The following is a 27,703-nucleotide window of genomic DNA, read 5'->3' as shown; positions in this document are numbered from 1 at the left end:
AGGAAGATGCCAAAGAGCAAGAGGTTTCTTTGACTCAGCCACTGCATTCTGAAGAGGCAAGCCACCTTTCCACTTTCAAATCTGAAATGAAATGTGGCTAGCCTCTTTCAGCATTTGAAGCAGCTGCCTGTGGAAACATCAGAGGGCTTTGAGCTTTGTTCTCCCTCCCCCTCCCCCATGGCATGCTTATGGTATTAATTGGATCACAGCTTTAAAGCACAAGTTGTAAGGGGAGGAAATGCAATTATATGTAGGGAGTAAGAAAACCAGAACTTTCAGCGCTACAAATTTTATTGTAATACTCTAAGCCAACCCTGGGATAGTATGCCTCGCTTTAATGCGGTGATGGGGACTTCTAGCCCATGAGCCTAATCAGGCCTGACGAGGCTCCTGATTTGGTAGGTGTCCTTTTTCTGAGTGCAGCCGGTCCCTGCTAAATCAGGATTTGTACCCAGTACCTGGAAATCCCACTGGAATCAGCTGCAAATGCCGCTAGTCCCTGTTGAAAGTGCCAGCAGCAACACCCCATCCCCACTTTCAGCAGTTTAATGGATTGCAATGTTTACATGTCAAAAGCAACTCCAGGAATTTGAGGCCTAAGCAGTGACTATGTTAGGAACAGATTGCAGAGTGAAAAACAGCCAGGTCTAGTGTGTCACTAACTTGAAAGTCTTGTTTGCCCCTGGTTTTCAGAGTTGCGCCTGTAATTCACTCTCTGGAAGAGGCAGGACGAGTTTGTCGCTGTGGGAATGCAGACGCAGACCCTTGTTCAGCCCACCCATGCAAGAGTTTTTCATTTTGATGCTATTTATACTGAAACTTTCCAGCCAAGCAGACACTAATTCATTTGAGTTTTACAAGTTTAATGTACCTGTCATTGTGCATTCACAACACTTTCTTCTTAGTAGAAAACACTGCACATCAAATCACAAAGCAATGCCATTTTTAATTGTGCTTTGTTCGTTTTTAACAGATGAAAAAGTTAACAAATAAAAACATTGTTACTTATTATATAAACAGTGATATAATGTGTTTCAAGCATGCGTCCAGTCAAAAGTTTCCCTGCATATGGAATGTGAATATGTCAAGGAGAAGGGTTGGAGCCTGACCTCCTCCTTGATGTGCTAGCTTTCCAAATGCAGAGAGTTGTGTGTATGTGTGTTTTAACTTGGCAGAGTGTTCAGATCATGTTCAGACTGCCCCACCTGCAGTCTGAAGTGATACACTCCTGGAAAGGTGTTATAGATGCCATATACCATGGTACCTCGGGTTAAGTACTTAATTTGTTCCGGAGGTCCATTTTTAACCTGAAACTGTTCTTAACCTGAAGCACCACTTTAGCTAATGGGGCCTCCTGCTGCTGCCACACCACAGGAGCATGATTTCTGTTCTCATCCTGAAGCAAAGTTCTTAACCCAGGGTACTATTTCTGGGTTAGCGGAGTCTGTAACCTGAAGCGTATGTAACCCGAGGTACCACTGTATACATATATATATTTCTTTAAAAAAAAAAAAAAGATTTAGACATACAGTATAAGTCTGGCGCAGGGGGTTGGAACCACATATAGGAGTAATGAGCATGCTCAGTGTACACAGAATGCTGACAGACTATTTTGGGGAAACAGGGAAGGAAAAGGAGACTGCAATGGAGTGTCCAGGGAAAAGGAATTATCTTGCTGGGGTCCTGAGCAGGAGCACTCCATGCTGCAAACCTTTTTTGCAGGTCCCCCTTCATATTGCATTTTTCTCCACAGTTTCAGCCATAGTTTAAGGAGCCTAGGAAAAATGGTGTCAGGACCGCATGACCCTCTTTTGCCCCTCCCTTCATACACTGGCTTTGATGCCGTGAGTTGGGTTTCCACGAAACAAAGATCCCCTGTTGAATTTGTTAGTGCACATGAATCCTTGCTGTTATTTTCTCTCAATATTGTCTCTCTCGTTTGCATTCCCAGCAAACGTGGCGGCAGCTGCTGGGGGCTTCCTCTACTTCTTCTCCTACATTCCATACTTCTTCATCTCCCCACGCTACGACACGATGACACACAACCAGAAGCTTTCGTCATGCCTCATTTCCAACGTCGCCATGGCTATGGGAGCGCAGTTGATCGGCATGTTCGAAGGGAAAGGTGAGTTGGCTAGGATGCTTCTGGCCAGGCGAGAATCCCACCCTTTTGGCTGGCTGCCAGTTTTTGTGGATGCAAATCCTCCTTTAGCAGAAACAGTTGAGCTGCTTTTGCTCTTTGTGTACGTGCAGGAATGCACAGAGCCCATTGTTAAACTATGGAACTCTGCCGCACAGGAGGCAATGTGGCTGCCAACTTGGGTGGTTTTTTAAAAAAGATTGGTCTAGTTCATGGAGGATAAGACTATAGATGGCTACTAGCCGTGATGGCAGTGCTCTGACAGTAGGCCTGGTCAGTATATCAATATATCACCCAGGATTGGTACAAGGAGTAGACCATGATGTCAGCTTCACTCAGTGGTATATTGCTGGTGAAACCGCCACCACTTCCGAGTCCCTCTGCTAGCTACAGTGGTACCTCGGGTTAAGAACTTAATTCATTCTGGAGGTCCGTTCTTAACCTGAAGCACCACTTTAGCTAATGGGGCCTCCTGCTGCCGCTGTGCAATTTCTGTTCTCATCCTGAAGCAAAGTTCTTAACCCGAGGTACTATTTCTGGGTTAGTGGAGTCTGTAACCTGAAGCGTCTGTAACCCGAGGTACCCCTGTACTTCTTCCAGCGAGTGTTGCCATCACACTCTGCCCTCATACTGTGCAGAAGGAGAAAAAAGCTTCATTGGCGAGGCACCGATAACAGCTTGTGCCTCTGCATCTTTTAACTGCTTGGCTGAGGAGTGTGTGGTTGCTGCTCCCCTCAGCTGAGCAGTTAAAGGATCCCCCAGTCCAGCGCTGGTTCCTGCGCAAGAGGGGGTGGGGGAAGCACCAGGGATGACTCAGCTGGGGATGGGGAGGCCTCCCCATCGCTGGCAGAGCTGCCCAAAGGAGCCCTGCTGCTCTCCCTACTCATCCGTGAGCGGGGAGAGCACCGGGGAAGACTGAGCTGGGGATTGGGAGCCCTCCCGTGCCCCAGGTGAGCTGTACAAACAAGCTGCCTTGTCCCAGCCCGCTAGGCACTGCGATGAACCCTCCTCAGCTCCCACGGTGAGAGCTGCAGCAATTTCTTTCCTTTTTTTCTTTTTTCTTTTGAAAATCTTTAATAATTTTCACATAGACAAATATACATAACATATGGTACAAAAGACGATACAAATGAATAAAAACAATAAAGTAAGGAAAGTTAGAAAAACAAACATAAGCAAATACAATATATTACACTTTCATAACAAATTAAAATATGTAACTTCCAATAATTCTCATTATGTTATCTGTATTCCTTGCACAGATTCACATTATTTTATTTTGTGTATAGATATATAATCCACTATTACATTTTGAACAATTCTTGGTTATCAGTATCATTCTATTTCTGCAAGTTCGTACAGTACATTTTCAAGTATTCTTTATATATTTTCCATTCCCTAAATACCTTTTGGTTTGACATTCCTCTTAAGTTTCCCAGTCAGTTTTGCTAGTTGCTGAGGCCAATGCAGCTTGTTTTTGAACATCGCCAGACCGCGATGTTTGGTTGGTGATATACTGTGATGCTGAAAGGCTGATATCGGCCAGCCCTACTCCGCCATAGGCAATTCTTCTGAATGCCAGTTGCTGGAAACCACAGGAAAGGAAAGTGCCCTTGTGCTCAGGTTCCCACTGACATCTGGTTGGCCGCTGCAAGAACAGAATGCTGGACTAGATGGGCCATTGGGCTGATCCATCAGGCTCTTCTTATATCTTTATGGCATGGCATGGGTTGCAGCAACCAGTGTGGTGTAGTGGTTAGAACGCTGGCCCAGGACCCTGGGAAACCGGGGTTCGAATCCCCACTAAGCTATGTAGCTCACTGGGTGTCCCCTTGGAGCAGTAACCTTGATCCTTGGAGGAAAGTTGGAATTTAATTGTATTAATGCAGATTGTACCATAACAGAATGGCAGGAAATGTTGATTGTTTGCTGCGTTGGTCGTGATTAGCTCCAAAAAGAGGGTGGTGAGATTAGTACTCTGTGAAAGAATGTATTCACCCACGGTGTGAATTGCCTAACTATCATCAGGAGACAGGCAGCCATAGGTTTGTCCTGGGCTGGGCTCTGTATCTGTTGCTGTATCTCTTGCAAGCAGGAGTCAGTGTGAGACCAACTCACATGACTTACCAGCTGGTTATTGAGCAACTGGTAAATGTTTGTTCAGCTGCAATACTCTTGTTGTTCCAGCTCTGGCTGGAATTAAAAGCGGGCTGAATATTTCTTCAATTTTTCTTTCTTTCTCCTGGAAAAAACCACAAACAAACAAAAGTGCAGCATATAATAATAATAATAATTAATAATAGTAAAATTTTATTTATATCCTGCCCTCCCCAGCCGAAGCCGCGCTCAGAACGGCTAACAACAGTAAAAATAACACAGTTTATATAAAATCACATTCAGTTAATTGAAATACATTCTAAAATCAATTCATTCTAAAATCAATTCAAAATCAAATTAATGGCAACCATTGGGCTAGAGTGGGCTAAAATATTTTTTATTTATAAGCGTATTCTGTGTACATTGTTGTTGTTGTTTAATCGTTTAGTCGTGTCCAACTCTTTGTGACCCCATAGACCAGAGCACGCCAGGCACTTCTGTCTTCCACTGCCTCCCGCAGTTTACTGCCTCACATGGTGCTCTGCAAAGAACAGGTTTGATAGGTATCTAGTCCAAGAGGTTTCCAGTCTAAAACACGTACAGGGAAAGTACAGGGAGGAATAATGGAGACAGGGATAAACAGGGAAAGAAGTTTAGTTGGTGCAGCCATTTCCTCAAAACCATGGCCATCTGCTCAGCACCTGATGTCGCAAGTGATGTCAGGTGTGGGGGCAGAGAGGAATGTGGCTTCCATCGCACACTCAGGAGCCTGTCAGCTGATAAACATGCCTTTTGGAATCACCTGTGGCATTGTGGTGATTAAAGTGTCAGGCTAGGACCTGCGAGACCAGGGTTCAAATCCCCACTCACTCCCGCCAGCATGGTTGATGGTCAGGGCTGATGAGAGGTCACCATGTTGACTGCCCCTTGTCTGAACGATTCCTGGAAGAACTGTTTTTGAGAAGGGACTTGAAGTAAGTAAGGCAATGGCCTGGAGGCTCCCTCGTAGGCAGATGTTGGAGTGTGAAGGATCAAGGGAGAGTCAATCAGGTCTGCAAGTATCCACCACAATCAGTGGCGGCTGGTGCCCATTGGGAGTGGCAGGGCAGAAGGCAAGGAGCTCAACAACAGGTGGATCCAGAGCCCATGGCAACTAATCCTAGCTTTGTCCCCATCTTCTCCTTAGCCACCCACCCTGTCTCAGGTCCTTATCTGCAATAACCATGAAGTCTGTGCACTCTGTTTCCACGGTTGGAGGCAGAAATGCTGCGGAATACCATTTGCTGGAAACTGCAGGAGGGGGGAGGTCTCCCATGCTTGAATCCTGCTTGCTGGTTTCCCACAAGCTTCTGTTTGGCCACTGTGAGAACAGGGTGCTGGACTAGATGGGTAATTGGCCTGATCCAGCAGGCTCTTTTCACATTCTTAGGTTCTTAATCCACCATCATACAGGACTACCTCGTAAGATTGTTGTAAAGCTACCCAAGATAGTGCATGCAATGTGGTTAGGACACTCAGAATCTTTTGTTGTGTTGAAATATTTCTTGTATACTCCAAACCAGCTAGTAAATATCCTCCACAATGATGTAGCATTAAGTATTTCAAACAAAAACAACTTTGGGATCCCTAATTCGGGAGGAGAGGGTCAGAAGAAAGGGATGTCTTGTTCCCCACCCTGGCCCCTCACATTTCAGGTCTCAGTAATGTATTAGCAGCCTGCTCTCACTTTGCGCTGTTGGATGCAAAACAGAACTTGGATGCTGAGACCACATAACACCAGTCTTGAAACACCTACATTAGCTCCCAGAACGTTTCCGAGCACAATTCAAAATGTTGATCCTGACCTTTAAAGCCCTAAACGGCCTCGGTCCAGTATACCTGAAGGAGCATCTCCACCCCCATTGTTCTGCCCGGACACTGAGGTCCAGCGTTGAGGGCCTTCTGGCAGTTCCCTCACTGCGAGAAGCCAAGTTACAGGGAACCAGGCAGAGGGCCTTCTCGGTAGTGACACCCGCCCTGTGGAACACCCTCCCACCAGATGTCAAAGTGAACAACAACTACCAAACTTTTAGAAGACATCTGAAGACAGCCATGTTTAGGGAAGCTTTTAATGTTTGATGCATTACTGTATTTTAATATTTTGTTGGAAGCCGCCCAGAGTGTCTGGGGAAGCCCAACCAGATGGGCGGGGTATAAATAATAAATTTTTATTATTATTATTATTATTATTATTCTGTTTTCCAGGCACTGGGGTGCAGTGGAGGGACCTTCTGAAACCAGTCAGTGTGGACGATAACTTCACTGTGGCTCATGTCCTAGGGATGCTACTCCTGGACTCGGTGCTGTATGGCTTGGTGGCCTGGTATGTGGAGGCCGTCTTCCCAGGAGAGTATGGCATCCCACAGCCCTGGTACTTCTTCTTGATGGTGAGTCCTGTGCTGCTCTCTCTCCCAATGACCAGCTGTTGTGTAGCCTAGCCTGTGCCAACCTGCTCCCTCCAGTTGCTTTGGACGACAACTCGCAAGTGGTAATTGAAAACGTCTGGAGCTTAATAACGGGGAAGAATCCAGTACTCAGATTATGCTGTGATGATTCTCAGGAGCACAGAAAAAGAGCAAGTTGTGGAACTGAGAAATGGAACGTTTGTGGTGGGGTTTGACGCTGTGAAGACACATGCAGAGAAACTTGGTTTGTCACCCAAACCTGGACACCTGGTTTTACTATCTCTGGACTAGCCATAAGCTGCCACCAAGGTCTCTTTTATGGTTTACAGCTCATGATTTGTCCAGAGAGCCAAACCATGATTCTGGGATTGAATGGCAGGCTAAACCAAACCAGCAGAGGAGTGACTGGAAGAGGAGCAAAGCAACTGTGATCTCCTCTTCTAGGAAGTACATGGCCATGTTTATGCCGGGACTTGGTTTGACCCAGTGTGGCTTGTGAGCCAGGCCATTGTTTTAGGCCAGTGGCTTTCAACCAGTGTGCTGTAGCACCCTAGGGTGCCTTGAATGATGGTTGGGCGTGCTGTGGGCAACACTGGCCTCTGTCCCTCTTTCCTTCCCTCCCTCCTCTGATGCCCTCTTGCATCTCTGCCTCTGTTTGTTGCAGCAGCCCTGGTTATAAGCTCCCCAGGCAAATGGTGCCTCTGGGGCTGGCTAGGGGATGCGTCCCAGGCCTCTGTGGGGCACTGTGAGGAAGCACCTTTCTTTGGGGTGGGTGGGTAGCTCCGTGATGAGGGGTGGCAGCAGCGGCTGCCCAGACAACTCCCAAGGAGAGGGGAGGAGGCTGAGGGAACACTCCACAAGGGAGGTTGTTCGAAAAAGAGTGAGAGGCTGTCAGCTCTGCAGGCAAGGGGTGATTTAACTGGGCTCCTGAGCCCCACAGGGGTGTCGCAGAAAGAATGTAGTTGGTCAAGGGAGCCATGGACTCAAATAGGTTTAAAACCTCTGTTTTAGGCAAACAAACAAGGCATAGTAGCTGATCTATTTCTGTCTTCATTAGAAGACATCATAATAGCAATTAGTGGCAACAGCTTGTTCTGCTACCAGGCTTCCTGATCTGACCAAGTGGATATATGTGAGCTCCATTTGGTATCTATGAATAGCTAAAATGAATATTGACTCTTCATGAATCCCTGATGTTCATTCTTACTCTTGCATCATGCAGGCTGGGGCTGATGGGAGCTGTAGTCCAAAGCATCTGGAGGACACCAGATTGGGAATGGCTGGCGCTGAGGGTAGAAGTTCACCCTGTTTCATTGGAACCAAACAAAATAGACAGAGGACCTCAGCTGGCATAAATAAGTAGTAGAGTATGAGAGAGTGAGAGATTTCTTTACCACCCTTCATCCGAAGATCATAGGGTGGTCTACAACGTAAAAATACAAAATGAGAACACAAAATACATACTAAAACAAAAGCAAGTCAATAGTTTATTGCAATTTATTCTTTTGAGCATCTGGTATATGGCCCCTGGAAGGGTGAATGTGGCCCTCAGACTGAAAAAGCTGCCTCACCCCATCAATGAAATAATTGGCAAACTCCAGTTGTTCGCAACAATAAGAGCCTCCCTGTTTGTCTCTCCTTAGCCTTCATATTGGTGTGGGAGTCCTCAGACAGTGCTGGGAAAGGAGAAAGAAGAGGAGGAGGACCCAGAGAAGGCCCTGAAAAGCCAGTACATAGAAGAGGAGCCGTCGGACCTGGTTTCAGGGATCAAAATTAAGCACCTGTCCAAGGTGGGTTCTTCTGGGATGCCGCACTCTGAAAGCTGAGTTGTGCAACAGCAGCTTATGGAAAGAGCACCTGAATGCCTGTTTATGTATACATCTCACTTGGCTGTCTTCAGGTGTTCAAGATGGGGAACAAAACCAAGGAAGCCGTAAGGGACCTGACCCTGAACATGTATGAGGGGCAAATCACAGTGCTTCTGGGGCACAATGGTGCTGGGAAGACGACGACTTTGTCCATGCTCACAGGTGAGGTTGGGCTGTTGGGACTAGGCTGGAAGGACTGTAGCACAGTGGTAGATTATCTGCTTTGCATGTGGAAGGTCCCATGTTCAATCCCTATCATCTCCAGGTAGGACTGGGATAGATTACCTGCCTGAAACCCTAGACAGCGGCTGCCAGTCAGTGTAGATAATACTGAACTAGAGGGACCAAAAGGTCTGACTCAGCATAAGACAGCTTCCTAGGCGCCTATGATCATCATCATCACCATGCTGAGCCTGAATAATGAGTCAAGGCTATATTTACAAAAACACATCTGTTAGGAGCAAGTGTGCATAAAAAGGAGCATATTAATGAAGATAGAGAAATGCGCTATATTTGCTTACAAAATGTGGGAATTCACAACCCCTACCTGATAATAAAAAGGTAAAGGTAAAGGTACCCCTGCCCATACGGGCCAGTCTTGACAGACTCTGGGGTTGTGCGCCCATCTCACTCAAGAGGCCAGGGGCCAGCGCTGTCCGGAGACACTTCCGGGTCACGTGGCCAGTGTGACGTCGCTGCTCTGGCGAGCCAGAGCCGCACACGGAAACACCGTTTACCTTCCCGCTGGTAAGTGGTCCCTATTTATCTACTTGCACCCGGAGGTGCTTTCGAACTGCTAGGTTGGCAGGCGCTGGGACCGAGCAGCGGGAGCACACCCCGCCGCAGGGATTCGAACCGCCGACCTTTCGATCGGCAAGTCCTAGGCGCTGAGGCTTTAACCCACAGCGCCACCTGCGTCCCCTACCTGATAATAGGTTACAGCTATTAACAGGGTTTGAAATGGTTGAGATTCAGTTTATGTACCACACAGGCAGCAAACTGGGATTGGATACACCCAAGAGAGAGTTGTGGACAGTCTTGGCAGGGATACTATAAAATGCCTTTTAAACCTTCTTGGACTTTAGGGGATCCATCTAATCTAATGGCTGCTAATCTGAAGGCTGTTCCTTTTCCCCAGGACTGTATCCTCCAACAAGTGGCCAAGCATACATCAATGGCTATGAGATCTCCCAGGACATGAATCTGATCCGGAAAAGTCTTGGCCTCTGCCCTCAGCATGATGTCCTCTTTGACCAAATGACAGTGGAAGAGCACCTGTACTTCTACTCTGGGGTAATCTCGGATAAATATTGCGAGGCTTCTTTTAACCCTTTGTTACATAGCATGGTGTAACTCTTCAGGAGATACCCTACATTAAATGAATGGTGTATATTCTCACTTAGAACATCGGCAATCACAATCTTCTGTAAAAGCAAAGGCCGTGCAAACACCAAGCTTATCTCTCAGGCTGGAGGGAGATGCAGATGGTGGATGCACATTTCTTGGGCTTGTGAATGCACACATGAGCTTTTCCTATGTGCAGCACTGATGCACCTTCAGGCTGGTGCCACAATGTGGACAAAGTGCAATAGGGTTCTGGGGTCAGCAGCTGTCAACTACAGGGACTAGAAACCTGTTTGGGTTTTTTGAACCTTTTTGTCTAACTGGGGTTTAGGAATCTCTGGTCCTCCAGATGCTGTTTGACTCCAATTCCCATCAGTCCCAGCCAGCATGACCAATAGCTAGGGATGGGTCACACATTCCCCAACCCTGATTTAAATGAAAGCAGCAGCAGCATCAAAAAAAATTTTTTGTCATCCCATGTGCTAACTCTTTTTCCATTCTATTTCCTCTCAGCTGAAAGGTTTTCCTGCGGAGAAATGTCTAGAGGAGATTACCCGCATCCTGCACATCCTCAGCCTACAGGAGAAACGCTTCTCTCTGTCTAAAGCATTGTCTGGGGGAATGAAACGGAAGCTCTCCATTGGCATCGCACTCATTGGAGACTCCAAAGTGAGTCTTGAGAGTCCTCTGTTTTCTTTCTTTGTTATTCTTTCTGCCACCCCATTTGCTTCCATTTCCCCCTGCCACTGTGTGAAATTAGGCCTCAGGCTGCCCCCCACTTCTCTAACAATTGCGCCACACTGTCTCTCTTCTGTATTCTGGGCACCGTATTTTTCGCTCTATCAGACGCACTGGACCATAAGACGCACCTAGTTTTTAGAGGAGGAAAACAAGAAAAAAACTATTCTGAATCAAATGTTGTTGAAGAGGCTTTGCACGGCTATCCCTGAAGCCAGAACAGCAAGAGGGATTGCTGCTCAGCTCTCCCTCTTCTGTTCTGGCTTCAGCGATAGCTGTGCAGCCTGCATTTGCTCCATAAGACGCACACACATTTCCCCTTACTTTTTAGGAGGGAAAAAGTGCGTCTTATAGAGCGAAAAATATGGTATGTGCCCTTCATATCTTACGCAAGCTGTGTTTCACCTTGCACTGAGGCCTCTTCTCTCTGCACTGTCTAGGTGGTGATGCTAGACGAGCCAACCTCAGGCATGGATCCAGTTTCCCGCCGGGCCACCTGGGAGCTTTTGCAGCAGCAACGGAGCACTCGCACCATCCTGCTCACCACACACTTCATGGACGAAGCAGATCTGCTGGGCGACCGCATTGCGATTATGGCGAAGGGGGAGCTCCAGTGCTGTGGGTCTTCACTCTTTCTCAAGCATAAATACGGTAAGGAGAATCCCCCTTGTGCCAGCACCTGACTTGAAGAAGCCGACAAAGAAATAAGGACCTTGCAGTGGGTGGCATTCCCCTTTGGTAGCATTCACAGAATTATATCATTCTGTATGAGACTTGGAAGGGGAAGAGCCTAGTGACCTGTATGGGAGAGGGGCTTTAAATGTGGGTGCCCTCACCAATGGTGTGTATATATTCTGCATTAAAAAAAATTAAAAAACCTGTCAGGCACCTGGCAATTTCAGCGTAGCAATTGTTATTGCAGGGCAGCCTGTTGGTATGTAGTTTGAACACCCCTGAATGCTTCTTGACTGGATGGAGTTCAGTGGTAGATCATCTGCTTTGTTTGCAGAGGGTCCCATGTTCAAGCATGAGACTCTTAATCTCAGGGTTGTGGGTTTGAGCCTCAGGTTGAGCAAAAGATTCCTGCATTGCAGGGGGTTGAACTAGATGACCCCTGTGGTCCCTTCCACCTTTGTATTTCTATGATCTAATCCCCAGCATCTTCAAGCAGGGAAAGATCCTTGGTCTCAGACCCTGGATTGCTGCTGCCAGGCAGTCCTATTAAACCGTGCTGTGCTAGATAGACCAACAGTCTGGTGCATTCAGACATGGGAAATATTTCGTTCATTTTCCTGATTATAACGCTAGCACTTCTGTCTTGTTTAGGGAAGGTTTTTTTTTTTAAATGACTGATGTTTTAATGTATTTTTAGTCTCCTGTTGGAAGCCAGCCAGAGTGGCTGGGGAAACCCAGCCAGATGGGTGGGGTATAAGTAATAAATTACAGTGGTGCCCCGCAAGACAGTGGTGCCCCGCAAGACGAATGCCTCGCAAGACGGAAAACTCACTAGACAAAAGAGTTTTCCGTTTTGGAGGTGCTTCGCAAAATGAATTTCCTATGGGCTTGCTTCGCAAGACGAAAATGTCTTGCGAGTTCCTGCGGGTTTTTTTTTCCTCCCCCCCCCCTTTTTCTAAGCTGCTTATCCGCTAAGCCGATAAGCCGCTAAAAGCCGCTAATAGCGCTAATCCGCTAAGCTGTCAATGGGCTTGCTTCGCAAGACGAAAAAACCGCTAGACGAAGAGACTCGTGGAACGGATTCTTTTTGTCTTGCGAGGCACCACTGTATTATTATTATTATTATTATTATTATTATTATTATTATTAAATATTTTCAATTTCACTTTCACACTGCAGTGCCTGTTGTGGGACTGTGGCTTTTTTACTGATATACTGACATGTCACACTAAATTAAATTCACACCAAGTGGATGTGCAGTGACATAAGAACCAACATAATTGGACAATAGTGTTCCTCCCCAACCCTTTCCTCATATACCTGCTTTTGTTTCCCCATGATTCCCCCCATGAAAAGGGCAGGAAAGAATTGTATGTCAATACGCTTTTTATTTTTATTTTTTGTTTTTTATTAGTTTTCCTGATGAACAAACACAGAGAATTAAAATTAGTATGCCAATATCCTTCCCCAAATTTCACCACTTTAGTGATTTTAGGGGTTAAGGGGCACAGACAGTTTTTTAATGGAATCAAACAACAAAGAAATCACTGTATTCCATTAGATTTCCAGAAGTGGTTTTACATCACATTAAAGCTCCATCATAATGCGGAAATTAACAGTTAGGTAAAATGTCAGGGAAGTGGAACAAAATAAATTCAACCTCAGCATGAGGCAGCTTTCTATGTGCACACAAAAATCTCTTCTCTTCTCCTGCACTCCCCCCCCCCATCTGTTCCCTTTCAGGTGCAGGATACCACATGGTGATGGTGAAGGAGCCATGCTGCAACCTTGGCGAAATCTCCCGTCTCATCTATCACTATGTGCCCAACGCCACCCTGGAGAGCAACGCTGGGGCGGAGCTGTCCTTTATCCTTCCCAAAGAGAGTACACACAGGTAGTGTCACCCTCTGCAAGAACTGATGATGGCTTGCCAGGTCGTCATCGGTGTGGGAGCTTTGTCTGTTGTGAAACTGCAGTTCCGGGTCTCTCTCTAGCATTTACAAATTTGGGGCAAGTGTCTAAGCCAGTGAGAGCTCACCTTCTCTAGGCGAAGACTTCCCCCTCCAAGGATCACGTGCCAAGAGTGGGTGTGGCCAAATTGTGAAATTGGACTGGCAAGAACTGCCTTGCAAATTGCTTTCCCCGCAGCTGGTAAACTCTTGTGTGCACACCGTACATTGGAAGTGCATGGAAAGCACATTCCCCACTCCCCCACAAGAACCCCAGGTTACAGGCCTTTGTCCAAAGGGGTAGGAAGCGCTTCCTCTGTGTAATATAGGGAATGTTAGGGATACACTTTGAATGCTGAAGTTCTTTCCTGTTTCCTGCTGCTTTTCCAGGTTTGAGGCTCTGTTCACGGAGTTGGAGTTACGCCGGGAAGAGCTGGGCATTGCCAGTTACGGAGCCTCAGTCACCACTATGGAGGAAGTTTTTCTCAGGTAGGGCATTGGGGAAACTAGCAAGGAAGGTAAACGTGCTCTTTCAGCAGGAGTAAGTGTGAGTTAAAACATGTTGGATTTAATTTCTTTCTGAAATAAGATTCGGATGTATATTGAGGGGGAGGGAATCTGAGATTAACAGTGCAGTTCTATTAACAGTGCAGTTTGGAAGAAATCCCCATTGAGTTCATTGGGACTCAAGTAAACAAGATGCTGAAATGATTTCGCAAAACAAAATTTGGCAGTGGCGGGAATAATTTCACAAAAACATTTCTCCTCAAATTATGGGTCAATGCCATGAACTTCTGGTCAAATCCCTGTTTCTCTGCAGTCTGAGGAACCTGCGCTCCCTTCTCCCTCTGCATCAGATGAGCAACCCACATGCCCTGCCACCTTTTGGTACAATTTTTTGGGGGGAAGCATGGAGAAGGAGGGGCAGTGGCTTCATGATTGGCATCACAGCTGGTCGATCAGCATCATGCACAGCCGTGCTTTGAAAATAGGGAGGGTTGTTCTAAGATTGAAGAAAGGGGCAACCAATCAGACCTGCCCAATGCATACTCTGTGAAAGCCCATTTCTGCTTCAAGCAGAAATGGGTCCAGAACATTGTGCATGACTCAGAAATGTGGCAAGTGAGCTTCCAGAAGAGGCTCATGGCTAAAACTTGTATACAGGTATGACGCTGAGGTTGTTGGAAGCTAACCTCTGGGGTGACTTAATTTTTAAAAACCCACAAACTCCACCTAATGCCGATGGCATTCGCTTACATGGATTCACTCTCTTCCTTTAAGAGTTGGCAAGCTGGTTGATTCCAGCATGGACATCCAGGCCATCCAGCTGCCAGCTTTGCAGTACCAGCATGAACGGCGATCCAACGACTGGGCCATGGATGACTCCAGCAGCCTGAGTGGGATGACTGACATGACGGATGACAGCGGGGCTCTGATCACGGAAGATTGCTCCAACATCAAGCTGAACACGGGGGTGAGCTCTGATTGGTTGCTCTGGTGCCATGGGGACCCGCCAGCCCTTGTGAACATAGCAATTGATTAATCGTGGGTGTTGACAAAAATGGAACTCTACCATACTGCATGGCTTGAATGAGTACTACCCCGAATGTGGCCATGCCTTAGTTCTGAGGAGTTTTGTTTCCAGCCCCTTTCCTAATTATTCCTAAAGTTGAATCCAGCCTCTACCATTAGCCAGAGCACCAAGGACACTGGAGTCTTCAGCCTCCTGGGAAGATTATCATTGTTTCTAGGATAACTGCCTGATTTTATATTTGACTAAAATTCTCACCCATGGTTCTTCACATGCTCAAACTGCTTTTGCAAATAGAGTAGTACCTCCGGTTACATAACCCTCTGGTTACGTAAACTTCAGGATGAGAAAGCGGCAAACCCAGAAGTATTTGACCGGGTTTTGCCGCATGCGCAGAAGCAGTCCTCAGGTTGCGGAAACCTCGGGATCCGACCGGACCTCCGGAACAGATCCCGTCCGCAACTGGAGGTACCACTGTATATGACCTAAATGAATGTTCATTACTACTGCATACGTATACAAAGCCAGACAAATTCATAATAATAATTATGAAAAATTATTATGATTCATAATAATATTGCTTATTGATGGCTGGTGTGAAATTTCTTGGAAGTGTTAGGCGCAACTGTGTACTTAAACATATCCAAGAATGGCGTTGTAGTTTTAAAAACACATCACTAATTTTTTTTAAAAAAAAACATATTAAATGAAAAGGGGGAATGCTTCTATTTTTATCAATAATTGCTAATGCATATTTTATGTAAACCCCTCAAAGGTTTTTACATTGAAGCAGTATACAAACAAAATACAGGTGGTGTCCATTGGATGTGTGATTGCTGATGTGCAGGTCCTTTGGACCCAGAAGAAGGCAGAACAAGGACAGAGTGGGGTGTGCTTATATACGCTCCACCGACAAACGCGGGGGCTAGGAATGGAACCCCCACAAGGAATGGTCACTGCCTGCATATAAATAATAACAGCAACAATGCCCTGTTAATATCAAAGTTTATCTAATCTTCCAAGGGGACCCACCTTATCAGTATCCTTAGCCTGCTCTTTGTCTTCATAGTTCTACCTCTGCTGCCAGCAGTTCTATGCCATGTTTATGAAGAGGGCTGTCTACAGTTGGCGCAACTGGAAGATGGTGGCAGCACAGTTCCTGGTGCCTCTGATCTTTACTGCCTTCGCCCTGATTGTGGCCAAGACCTTTCCAGGCCCACGAGACTCTTCCCTGCTCAAGATGACCTTAAATCCGTATGGACAGACTACAGTGCCCTTTTCTGTCTCCCAAGAATCCACCCTGGCCCAGAGACTAGGAGAGCAGTATAAGGATATCGTGGACTCTCAGCACCAAGGGCCACTGGAGGTAGTGGGTGAGTATCCGAACCAAGGCAGAGAACAGATATTTAGTCTGTTTTTAAGGCCTTTCAGCAAGAAGAGATGTTCCAAATCTTCCGGGTTGCAGGAGAACAAATAGGAGCTTCTGCCAAAATGCTTGCTGTGGCTCAGCAGCTGGGATATGGCAAAATGCTCATGGGCATTGGAAGCACCTGAGGGAGAAGGCCCAGTCACAGAATGTACAATATCAAAGTAGATGCTGGAAGGGGTGGAGGAGAATGATAGTGACGGGTATGTGCCTGCCTTGGTGCATTTGGCAGATAGGGAGACTGGGGAGCAAGGGATTAGGGTGGAAGGTTGTGGGGAAGAAGTCTCACATGGAGTGTGGAGTAAGGGAGCAAAAAGAGGAGGAAGATAGACTTCCATGTAAAGTTAAACACCCAACCAACTTTGGGGCTGCAGGAGTCTTAAAAACAAGATGCTGTCAGCAAACACCAAGCTTCAGTAGGCTGTTCATGTACATTATTTATAGATATTCTGCTTTACTTGAGGCTTCAGATCATGCCAAAATTTGGCCTAGTTTCCAGCTTCTGGCACCTTTCGGTTTCCTGGAAATCCCCATATCTGTTCAAACAGCAAGTTTCTAGACCTCAGGGTTGCAGATAAAGCCTTCCTCCACTAAACACCTGTAGCAATATCTCGTAATGGTTCATCTTAAATGGCATCTGATTGGCCAACGGAAGGACCACTTAGGAGGCCTGCTGCATTGACGAAAGTGTTGTTGCAGGTGACCTGCAGGAATACCTGATTTCTCGAGCAGCTGAAGAAGGGGGAGCCTTCAACGAGCGCTACATTGCGGCAGCTTCCTTCGAAGAAACCGGGGATCTCGTGAAGGTGACGGCTCTCTTCAACAACCAGGCGTTCCACTCGTCAGCCGCAGCCCTTCTCCTGGTTGACAACGCCCTGTTGAAGCTGCTGGTTGACCCCAATGCTTCAATCTCTGTGGCTAACTACCCACAGCCCCGCAACACAACAGAGACCGCGAAGGACCAGCTCATGGAGTGAGTTGATTCTTCCTCTCTTTTGAACAACAATAAATTCACTCTTTATTTAATTCCTTTATATACTGTGTTGCCTTTCCTCCAAAGAGCTGAAAGTGGTGTGCATAGTCCTCTCGCCTCTCTTTTTAGCCTTACAACAACCCTCTGAGGCTGCCACTTAGAGAGCAGCTCTCCTGCGACTCTATTCCATTTCCCTCCCAGCAGTCAGCCACCATTCCATGCCCACAGAGCATACTCAGTGTTTTTGGAGAGTTCCCTTTCCCCTTCTCCTAAAATTTCCCCCGTACAAACCTCAGGATTCTTGAGTCTGTCACTACCACTCTCTCTTACACATGGCGTTTGCAGTTCTGTTGGCTATGCAAGGCCTGGCACCTGAAGAGCTGACTTTCCTGATATTAGCAAAAATAGTGAAGGATGGCTGTCTTTTTAAAAATTATTACTTTGTACTGTATTAATTTGGGACACGGGTGGCGCTGTGGGTTAAACCACAGAGCCTAGGACCTGCCAATCGAAAGATCGGCGGTTTGAATCCCCGCGATGGGGTGAGCTCCCGTTGCTCGGTCTCAGCTCCTGCCAACCTAGCAGTTCAAAAGCACGTCAAAGTGCAAGTAGATAAATAGGTACCACTCCAGCGGGAAGGTAAACGGTGTTTCCGTGTGCTGCTCTGGTTCGCCAGAAGCAGCTTAGTCATGCTGGCCACATGACCTGGAAGCTGTACGCCAGCTCCCTTGGCCAATAAAGCGAGATGAGCGCCGCAACCCCAGAGTCATCCACGACTGAACCTAATGGTCAGGGGCCCCTTTACCTTTACCTTTACTGTATTAATTGTGTTTTGTTTTTAAATTGTTTTGTGAACTGCTTTGGGTGCCTTTATGCTGAAATAGCAGGATAGAAATGTTCTTCCAGAGGGTCCTTTTAAGGATGGGAAAGGGGATTGCCCCCACCCCCAGTAGGGCTTATTCCAGTCTTCCCCTGCTTGGTGCCCTCTGGATGACTCCCAAATCATCCCTGCTGGTTGGGGGTGATGGGAGTTGGAGTCCTGATGGCGTCCAATGGTTGGTGAAATCTGGCTTTATCCCTTTCTCATCCCTGCTGCTCCCTGCACACCTGCCTTTTCCCCTTGGATTGGGAAGACGGAGAAAGTGCAAGTGTCACCCCTTCATGAGCTAGACTTGGTCCAGGGCCTGCCAGTTGCTCACCTTGTTGCGCTGAAGTTCCTAGGATATACTTGTTCTACATTATAAAACCCCTGATTGGATCTTTTCTTGCTCTTGCTTGCCTTAAGCCTTTTGGGTAGGTGGGCTGCTCCTTTAAATAAACATCCCTGGTCCTGCTCACCTTGCTGTCTTTAATGTCCCATCAGAGGCCAGACGGGTTTCGCCATTGCAATCAACTTGCTCTATGGAATGGCATCGTTGTCCAGCACCTTCGCTCTCCTGCTCGTCAGCGAGAGGGCCATCAAGGCCAAGCATGTCCAGTTTGTCAGCGGAGTCTATGTCGTCAATTTCTGGCTCTCGGCCCTCCTGTGGGACCTCATCAACTACCTCACGCCCTGTGTGCTCATGCTGGTAAGTCAGCTCAACTGCAGTCTCCAGGAAGTTCTTTGCTGGTGGTTTGGCAAAAATGCACCAGGAGATGTATGCTGAAAGAATCTAGCAGAGGGGCGGGGGTGGGACATGCTAATCAGGCACATAAGCAAACTGGCTCAGTGGTAGAAATTCACTTTGCATGCAGAAGGTCCCAGGTTTGATCCCCAGTAGCTTCACGTAGGGCTGGGGGAGACTCCCTGTCTGGAATCCTGGACAGCCACTGGCATTCAGCGTAGGCCAGGGTTTCCCAAACTTGGTTCTTCAGCTACTTTTGGACTACAGCTCCCGTCATCCCTAGCTAGCAGGACCAGTGTAGTCCAAAAACATCTGGAGACCCAAGTTTGGGAAACCCTGGTGTAGGCAATACTGAACTTGATGGACCCAATGGCCTGACTCAATCTAAGGCAACTTCCTGTGCTCCTAATTTCTAGATTTGTGTGGGGAAGAGCATTATAATCAGTGCAAACCAGCAAAACATAAATTCAAACACTCTGATTTGTTTATGCTTATTAGATTAAGTAAATCAATGACTGAACCAATCACTAAAAATTGAATCAAAAACTCATTTACTTAGCAATTGGATAGAATACTGCCTGGATGTATTCTGCCCCCCCCCCCAAAGAATCCTAGAGATCATTCCCCCCCCCCAAATGAAAGCTGAACATTCAAGCAAAGGAACGCTGACTATTCCTAAGAGGTGTAAGTTCATACGCCTCCTCCTGCTGCTGCTCTTATAGCCATGGTGCTCATATCAGTCCCAAACCGGGCCAGTGACAGACATTTTGCATCCAGAAAATCCTACACTCAGTTTCAGGCATCTGCAGTTCCAGGGTTGGGCTGGATGACCTTCAGGATCCCTTCAAACTGTCTGGTTGCATGATCTTCAGTTAAAAGAATCAGGAATGGGAAAGCCCTATACCTGACAGGGATGAATGGATCAAACTCTTTTCTAGTTCATCTCAGTCTTGTATGTGCTCATTCTTCTGCAATTAACCCCCCCCCCAAAAAAAAAAACTACATGACCGAAATAATGTTTAAATAGTATGAATTTCTCCCCCTAAAATGTGTATTTTTGTGTGCATTTTCTGCTGAAATACTCCCCCCCCCCTTCATTGGTTGATCCCTCCCTCCAGGTGATATTCCAAGCCTTTGACGTGAAAGCCTTCACCCAGGACAACCACCTTGTTGATGTGATGCAGATCTTCCTCCTTTACGGCTGGGCCACTATCCCCCTCATGTATCTGCTCAGCTTCTTCTTCTCTGTGGCTTCTACGGCCTACACACGCCTCACCATCTTCAACATCTTCTCAGGGACAGCCACCTTCTTGGCAGTCACTATCATGAGCATTCAAGGTAAGGGATCAGGGACCCCCATCCCTGTTGCGGATCACGTTTCCTAGTCTCAGCAATATCCTTGTGCACACAAAGCGTGATTCCAGTCAGTGCTGTTTCCAGGGCATGGCACTCTAACCTGGAAGAGGCAGGAAAACTCCAGGCATCCTTTCTATGACAATTTTTGCTAATAATGCTATTGGGCTAGTCATATGCGAGCCTTTCCCCCCCAATGCTGTTTGTGCCTGATAAAGTTTTGGGGCGGTCATACTGCGTCATTCCCAATCAGTGCAAAATTACGCAGTATGTTGCTGAACTCCTATAACTTTTCACACCACAAAGGATTTGGGGTTTAGGGCGAGTGTGTGTGTCCCACTTTCACTGCACTGTTGCCCCTCTGGATGGCAATAAATGAGGTAGCCTTGTTGCAACTAAAAAAAAGCAGAACAAACCCACCCTTCCCACACTTTTATTGTGTCAGGACCATGCTGCAGAATACATTTGCAATATAAACACTAGTCTGGAGGAGCTATATCTAAGGCTAGATCTGATATTTGATACTCTCTACAAGGTGGAAATTTGCAATGCTGTTAGCATGGTGGGCCTTCTTCTGATCTTGTGGGGTCCTGGCAAATGTCCAGCTTTAACACCATCCAGAATACATTTTAACATTCATTGTTTGTTTGTTTAAAATATTTATAATTATGTCCCTTCCTAATGGCTAATGCAAGTATATAAGCCAACCCCATAAAAGCAAAACACCTACAAATCCTAAAGCTTTATCACAACCGAGATTGGAGATGTCGCAGCCAGGGCTGCCTGGTTATCACTGACCCATGGCAGGGCCTTTTTGCTGGTGGTTCCACAGTTGTGGAATGCCCTCCCTAGTGATGTGTCCCTATCATTAACCTTCAAGATGAATTTGAACACCTTGCTTGTTTTCAAACCCACCAATTTGGTGGTTGCAAAATACTGCTCCTGGTAACCCTCAGATCATTGGATGGAAGAATGTGTTTAACTACTTTTTAAAAAGTTTTTTTTTTTTTTTAAAAAAAAGGTTTTATTATTAAAATAATTCAGGTATGTTTGAACATTTTTAAGGATTGTATGGAATGTATGTTTGTATACTTGTATATTCATAATATGTGTGTATTAATGCTGAATTACTTTTTTAAAAGTTTTTAATTGTCATTGTTTTCAGAATCACTGTGCTCTGTTTCTTAAAGTACGCAGCCCAGCTCCCAAAACTGGGCAGGAGAAAAAAGAGCCTGATGTAAAAAGGAGGAGGAGAAAAAGAATTGTTAGACACAAGCATAGCCATCCTCTATGTATGAACAGGGCAGATTCATTAATATACCTGACTATCAAAGGCCACTTCCCTGACCTTCCCACGTTTTTCTTCCAGAACTTGGAATGGTGGATCTCTCAAGGATGTTGGATAAAGTCTTCTTAATCCTACCCAATTACTGCTTGGGACAAAGCATCAGCAAATTCTACCAGAACTATGAGTTCATTCAGTTCTGCACCTCCTCGATCGAGTCTCTCCTTGTCTGCAAAGTGTTTAGTGAGTATCCAGAATTACCGTATTTTTCGCCCTATAGGACGCACCGTCCCATAAGGTGCACCTAGTTTTTTGGGGGGGAAATAAAGGGGGAAAATTATTTTTCCCCAGGTATGGGGCTGGGGCGGGGGAAGCCCGAGCTTCCCCCGACCCCAGGCCCCAGAACAGGCAACTCTCTGCAAGCTGCGGGAGCCCAGCGCCGGGCTCCCGCGCCTTGCGGAGAGCTGCGCGAAGTCTGGGCGTGCTGAGCTCAGCGTGCCCAGCCTTCGGCATGCAGGCAACTCTCCGCAAGACATGGGAGCCCAGTGTAGGGCTCCTGCGCCTTGCAGAGAGCTGCACGAAGTCTGGAGAGCGAGAGAGGTCGGTGCGCACTGACCCCTCTCGCTCTCCAGGCTTCAGCGAAAGCCTGCATTCGCCCCATAGGACGCACACACATTTTCCCTTCATTTTTGGAGGGGAAAAAGTGCGTCCTATGGGGCGGAAAATACGGTAATCTTTTCGTCTCTGGCTTCCGTGGCAAGCCAAAACATCATCTTATTATTATTATTACTATTACTATTTATAAAATTTGTATAGTGCCCTATACTCGTAGATCTCAAGGTGGTTCACAACATAAATTGCAATATTAAAAAACTCAAAATACATAATAAAAACAAAGATAACCCAATAATCCCCCCTTCTGCAACACATTTAAAAGGGCATTAGATGTCAGTCTTTACACACACACCCCACCCCAGGACTGCCACTGAAAACAACAGCCTTGCATCAAGCTCACTGCTTCCCTTCCCTTGTGCATATTCAGTGTTACCCGTGTCCTGATGTTCAGGCACTGCAGAAGAGAAAGGTCTCAATCAGGGCTGCTCTTATCAGCAGTGTCTCCATCTTATCCAGTGTTTGAAACTCCCATTGTTCTAGGCGCATTTTGCAGCAGGGGATTTCATTAGCACAAACAGTTTCTGAGGTCTGGGCACAGTACTGCACTTAAGATTTCAGATTAAAACTGCAGAGTGGAAGGGGGGGAAGTAAAGGAAAAGGAAAGGAGGACCTTTTTCTGCCTCCCCACTTCTCCCCTACTCTCTGAAGACTGGAGAAGAGACCCTCATAAGAATATTAGGGGGGATGGGCAGGGGAAGGACTAGACCATGTGAAAATTGTAGCTCTGTGAGGGGATTTGGGGAGTTAAAAGTACTTGTTTGGGATTGGACAGTGCCCTTCAGTATTTTCTCTCTCTCTCTCTTACCATTCCAGATATTACTTTCCAAACCAATTACTTTGCATGGGAGAGCCCTGGGATTGGCAAATACTTGACTGCCATGGCTGTACAGGGGCTTGTGTTCCTCATCCTCCTCTTCCTCATTGAGACCAACATCCTTTGGAGACTGAAGAACCTTGTCTGCAACGTGCATCGGAGGCGGAAGTGGGTAAGGATTTCCTGGAAGGAAGAAGTGTTCCTGGGTTGACAGAATTGTAAGCCAAGCTTCCCAGTGGGCTGTGTATACAGTGTAAGATATTCATCAAGCTACAGAGTCACAAGGCAGAACCAGCTGGAAAGCAAACCAAGCTTCGGAGAAACAATTCTGGGTGGTTAAGCTGTAGTTGAGTAAACAAACCATGGCTTAGTATTATGTGTGAACCAGGCTAATTACTTGTTCAGCTGTGCCAGAATCTTGCATTACTGCAGTATGCTCATCGTCTATTTTCTGTTGGCTTTTTCTACAACAGGTGATGCTGCTGAACAGAGTCCCCGTCCTTCCAGAAGACCGGGATGTTGCAGATGAGAGGAAGAAGGTTTTGGAGTCACCAACAGCATCCCTTTCATCACTGAATAGTCCCTTAATCATCAAGGAGCTTACCAAGGTAAACGTCTGGCCCTCCTATGTGGTTTCTAAAGCTTAGCCTCTCTTTGAAGATATTGTTGTTGTTGTTTAATTTTTATACCTCTTACATGCCAAAATGGCTTCTAAGCAGTTTACCAGTATAAAATCAATTGTACTATGCTATACACCAGGCTTCCTCAGCCTCGGCCCTCCAGATGTTTTGAGACTACAGTTCCCATCATCCCTGACCACTGGTCCTGCTAGCTAGGGATCATGGGAGTTGTAGGCCAAAAACATCTGGAGGGATGAGTTTGAAGAAGCCTGCTATACACAATAAAACAAACCAGTTAAAAAGCATAGCAATAAAAACAGCTTAAAACAACTACAACAATTAAGTCAGGAAGTTCAACTTCAGAGGAATGTTTTCCTGAAATGTGTGTATTCAGGAGCCGGCAGAATCCCAGTACCAATGGGGGCCTCTTGAACAGGGAGGGCATTCTGCAACACTGGTCCTGTCAGTGAAAAAGCCCAACACCATGTGTGTTAAATGTGCTTTAAAGGTATGGTGTAGATGTGACCAAATCAGACAATTTTCAAGGCTGTAAGACTAGCCAGGCTCCAACAACCACAACATGACCACTATTCTCATTTATTTATACTCCCAGTTGGAGGCAATGTGAGATGATTGTTTGCTGTCTTGTCCTCCCAACTTCTGGAGGAAGTCCCATTTCCAAGTGGAGAGATACCAGTAGAGATTGGTCCACTAGGGCAATTGGGGCACTGCCCCACCAACTTCAATATGCCTTCAGCCACTTCCCCACCCAGCTTCTTCCAATCAAGGGGTGGCTCTTCCTGTTGCTCTGGCTCCACCTGCTGTTGGTCTCCCTGCCTTCCACCCTTCCAGTCCCAGTGGGCACCAGTCACACAAGTTATGGCATCACTTCTTTGGGAGGAATGAGGAGGAGCCATCTTGCAACCCAGCAGTTTGTTTGTTTTGCTCTTCCAGGTGTACAGCAACAGGGACTCATGCCTGGCTGTGGACAGAATATCCTTGGCAGTCAACAAAGGGGAGTGTTTCGGGCTTCTTGGCTTCAACGGGGCAGGGAAGACCACCACCTTCAAGATGCTGACAGGGGATGAGAGCATCACATCGGGAGACGCCTATGTGGATGGCCACAGCATCCTGGCCAACATCAAAAAGGTAAGGGTTGAAACAGTAGGAAGAGCCCTGCTGGATCAGGCTAAAGACCTTGTCTCAATTTAGCATCCTGTCGTCAAAATGGCCTCTGAGATGTCTCTGGGAAACCACAAGCCTGCCATGAGAGAGCCAGTGTGGGTTAGAGAGATGGGCTAGAATCTCAACTCTGCCATGAAGCTCACTGGGTGAGAGTCACGGCCTCTCAGGCTAACCTACCTCACAGGGTTGTCAAATGAGGAGGGCAAGGCCACCTTGAGTTGGGGGGGGAGGTAGTATGTAAATGCGGTACATAGATAAATAAATACAATGAGCGCATTAGCACTCTCCCTACTTGTGATCCCTGGAAACTGGTATTTAGAGGCATATTGCCTCCGACAGCGAAAGCAGAACAAGGCCACCATGGCTAGAAACCATTGATAAGTCTTATCCTCCATGAATTTCTCCAGTCGTTTTTTCCAAGTTGTTGGCTGTCACTTCTGTTCTGCAGCTCCTTCTGCTTTATACAAACAAACTGGATTCCTTAGTTTTATTTGTCACCAGACCTGCACCCCCTCCAAACTCTGGAACCAACCCTATAGTCGCTGGTGGGTGCCAGGCTCTGTGGCCTCCCTGTTTCACATTCAGGGCTTCTCTCTTCGAAGCTCAGATTAACAGAAGCAAACTAGAACAGCCTGGATGACCTTCATCAAGGGCAGGTCCAGAAGTGGCTGTTTTGAGTTTGGTAGGGCACTGAAACCATCAATAGGGAGGTTCTCGGGCAATTCTGTTGACTTTGGTCTATCGTTTACATTCAGGTCCAGCAGCGGATTGGCTACTGCCCTCAGTTTGATGCCCTTTTGGATCACATGACCGGGAGGGAGACCTTGAGCATGTACGCCCGGCTGCGAGGGATCCCCGAGCGCTACATTGGCAGCTGTGTGGAGAACATGCTCCGAGGCCTGCTCTTAGAGCCACATGCGAACAAGCTCATCAGGACGTACAGGTGAGGCAGAGAGATGCTGGCCTCCAAAGCTCAGCCCTCTGCCGTGGGTCCAGTCCAGAGAGTCCTCACCACACAGTTGTACAGGCACCAGGTTGACCCACCCCTGAGCTGGAGAGCTTTCCTCTCGCTCTTGTGCAGTTCCTGTTCATTTCAGAGAGGCTTGTGCAGGAGAACTTCTCAAGGGAATGTGCCCCCCGGGACAAGAGTTGCTTGCCTCCCACCCCCTGTTCCTCCTCACGCAGCTGCTCGTTAAAAAAAAACGAGAGAAGGGGTAATCCTAGCTGCCAATTTAAAGATTCATTTAGTGTCTCGCCCCAAGTCCATTGTTAATGGGTAAATGGTGGGTGAAGACAGCCGGGGCAGAACGATCCCTTGATGGCTTTGTAACAGGCAAAGTCCATTGATACCTTCTCCTTCCACAGCGGCGGCAACAAGCGGAAACTGAGCGCGGGGATAGCCCTGATTGGTGGCCCCCCTGTCATCTTCCTGGATGAGCCCTCCACCGGCATGGATCCTGTTGCCAGGCGCCTGCTGTGGGATGCAGTTGCCAGGACGCGGGAGTGCGGGAAGTCCATCATTATCACTTCACACAGGTTGGGACCATTTTCTTAGCCTGCACTAGCATGGTGGGAAGGGAAGGGGTATCGAGGGAGAAAAGGGGCAGTGCTTATTCAACCCACTGAAAATTAATGAAAGACAGTTTGGGCTCCAGTACACCTATTATTTCAGAAATCTCCTCTATCACATCTTCCCCAAATCTGTATGCATGTTTGCACGACCACTGCATGTTCCATGGCTTGTATGTTCGTTTTAACGTAATTTGGTTTGAGTTACTTTTTGGGTTTTCTTTTTTTAAAAAATAGTGACTATAAGTATTTATATCCTTGTCTCCTTTCAACAGCATGGAAGAATGTGAAGCTTTGTGCACCCGGCTGGCCATCATGGTGAATGGGCAGTTCAAATGCCTGGGGAGCCCACAGCACCTGAAGAGCAAATTTGGCAGTGGGTACACCCTGCTGGCAAAAACCCACAGTGATGATGAGGACAACCTTCAGGCCTTCAAAACATTTGTGGAGAAGACTTTCCCAGGTATGTACAGACAAGCTCATGAGGACCTAAATCATAATAATTAGGGTGCCAGGAAATTAAACAATTCTCTTTTTTTATGTAGTCAAAGGAGTTTTAGTTAAACAATCAGTTGACTTTGTACAAATTTTACTATACAAATGTGTTTGAATTTGCGTATGTATTTGCATACATTTGCATGTGACTTAAGTGATTCTGAAGCAAGATGAAGCACATGCGTGTTGTCTCATAACCAACATTGCCTTAGAAGAGGGCATTCTTTCTATTGTGTGAGAGAAGGGGAAATGCCTCCATCCATTTTTAATAAAGCTTTACAATATATAAATAGCAAATGCAGTAAAGAATGCTTAAGCATATGGTATTAAAGAAATGATTGATCATAGATTAATTGCCCATTTTCAGATGGAGCTACTGTGTGTGTGTGTGTGTGTGTGTGTGTGTGTGTGTGTGTGTAAGCAGTTTGTATGTGCTTTATATTAAACTAAATATTTAAAAATCTGCCTTCTGAATAATTGGGAGAATCTTTTTAGCTGTTTAAATGTTTTTGAATCAGTTTTGTATAATTAATTGATCAAACCTTATTGCTTTGTTTATGATCCTTAGGATTCACTTAGGGCTTTTGAGAGTTAAAAGCACTCATCACGTGAAATCGACTTTGTTTATTTATTTATTTATTATTTATCTATCTTGTAAATCTTTACGACAACCCTATAAGGCTGGTCTGTTTTACCTCCATATTTGGGGTTGGAAAGCTTAAGCTGGGAGATTGCAGGACGGGGGGGGGGGGGCGGGGGAAGCATTGTTTCTGTCTCCAAAGGCCACTTGGGGAATGAATGGCAGCCTGAAGCAGAGGCTTCCTGATTTGTAGCTCAGCATCTTAGCTACACTTGTCTGTAGCTCCTCTCCTCCTCACCACCAACCAGCTTGAATGCCAGTGGCTGGGAATCACAGGT

At 46.5% G+C, this 27,703-nt stretch overlaps 1 protein-coding gene across 2 annotated transcripts in view; it reads left to right on the top strand.

Annotated features, from left to right (window-relative positions):
* ABCA3 (ATP binding cassette subfamily A member 3) overlaps positions 1-27,703 on the top strand; it is a 72,741-nt gene that overhangs the window by 35,288 nt on the left and 9,750 nt on the right. For both annotated transcript variants that reach the window (XM_079952296.1, XM_079952297.1), the window contains exons 9-29: positions 1,952-2,125; positions 6,482-6,663; positions 8,325-8,471; positions 8,582-8,711; positions 9,688-9,842; positions 10,407-10,562; positions 11,072-11,282; positions 13,050-13,200; positions 13,646-13,744; positions 14,537-14,729; positions 15,856-16,159; positions 16,912-17,185; positions 18,549-18,753; positions 19,908-20,127; positions 21,512-21,670; positions 22,916-23,088; positions 23,390-23,524; positions 24,491-24,685; positions 25,477-25,664; positions 26,087-26,257; positions 26,566-26,753. In XM_079952296.1, coding sequence (XP_079808422.1) covers positions 1,952-2,125; positions 6,482-6,663; positions 8,325-8,471; positions 8,582-8,711; positions 9,688-9,842; positions 10,407-10,562; positions 11,072-11,282; positions 13,050-13,200; positions 13,646-13,744; positions 14,537-14,729; positions 15,856-16,159; positions 16,912-17,185; positions 18,549-18,753; positions 19,908-20,127; positions 21,512-21,670; positions 22,916-23,088; positions 23,390-23,524; positions 24,491-24,685; positions 25,477-25,664; positions 26,087-26,257; positions 26,566-26,753 — 3,810 coding nt within the window. The remainder of the gene's footprint in view (positions 1-1,951; positions 2,126-6,481; positions 6,664-8,324; positions 8,472-8,581; positions 8,712-9,687; positions 9,843-10,406; positions 10,563-11,071; positions 11,283-13,049; positions 13,201-13,645; positions 13,745-14,536; positions 14,730-15,855; positions 16,160-16,911; positions 17,186-18,548; positions 18,754-19,907; positions 20,128-21,511; positions 21,671-22,915; positions 23,089-23,389; positions 23,525-24,490; positions 24,686-25,476; positions 25,665-26,086; positions 26,258-26,565; positions 26,754-27,703) is intronic.

This window comes from Podarcis cretensis (genome assembly GCF_951804945.1).
Source record: "Podarcis cretensis genome assembly, chromosome: 14".
Lineage (NCBI taxonomy): Eukaryota > Metazoa > Chordata > Lepidosauria > Squamata > Lacertidae > Podarcis > Podarcis cretensis.
This window is presented reverse-complemented; position numbering and strand designations above follow the sequence as displayed.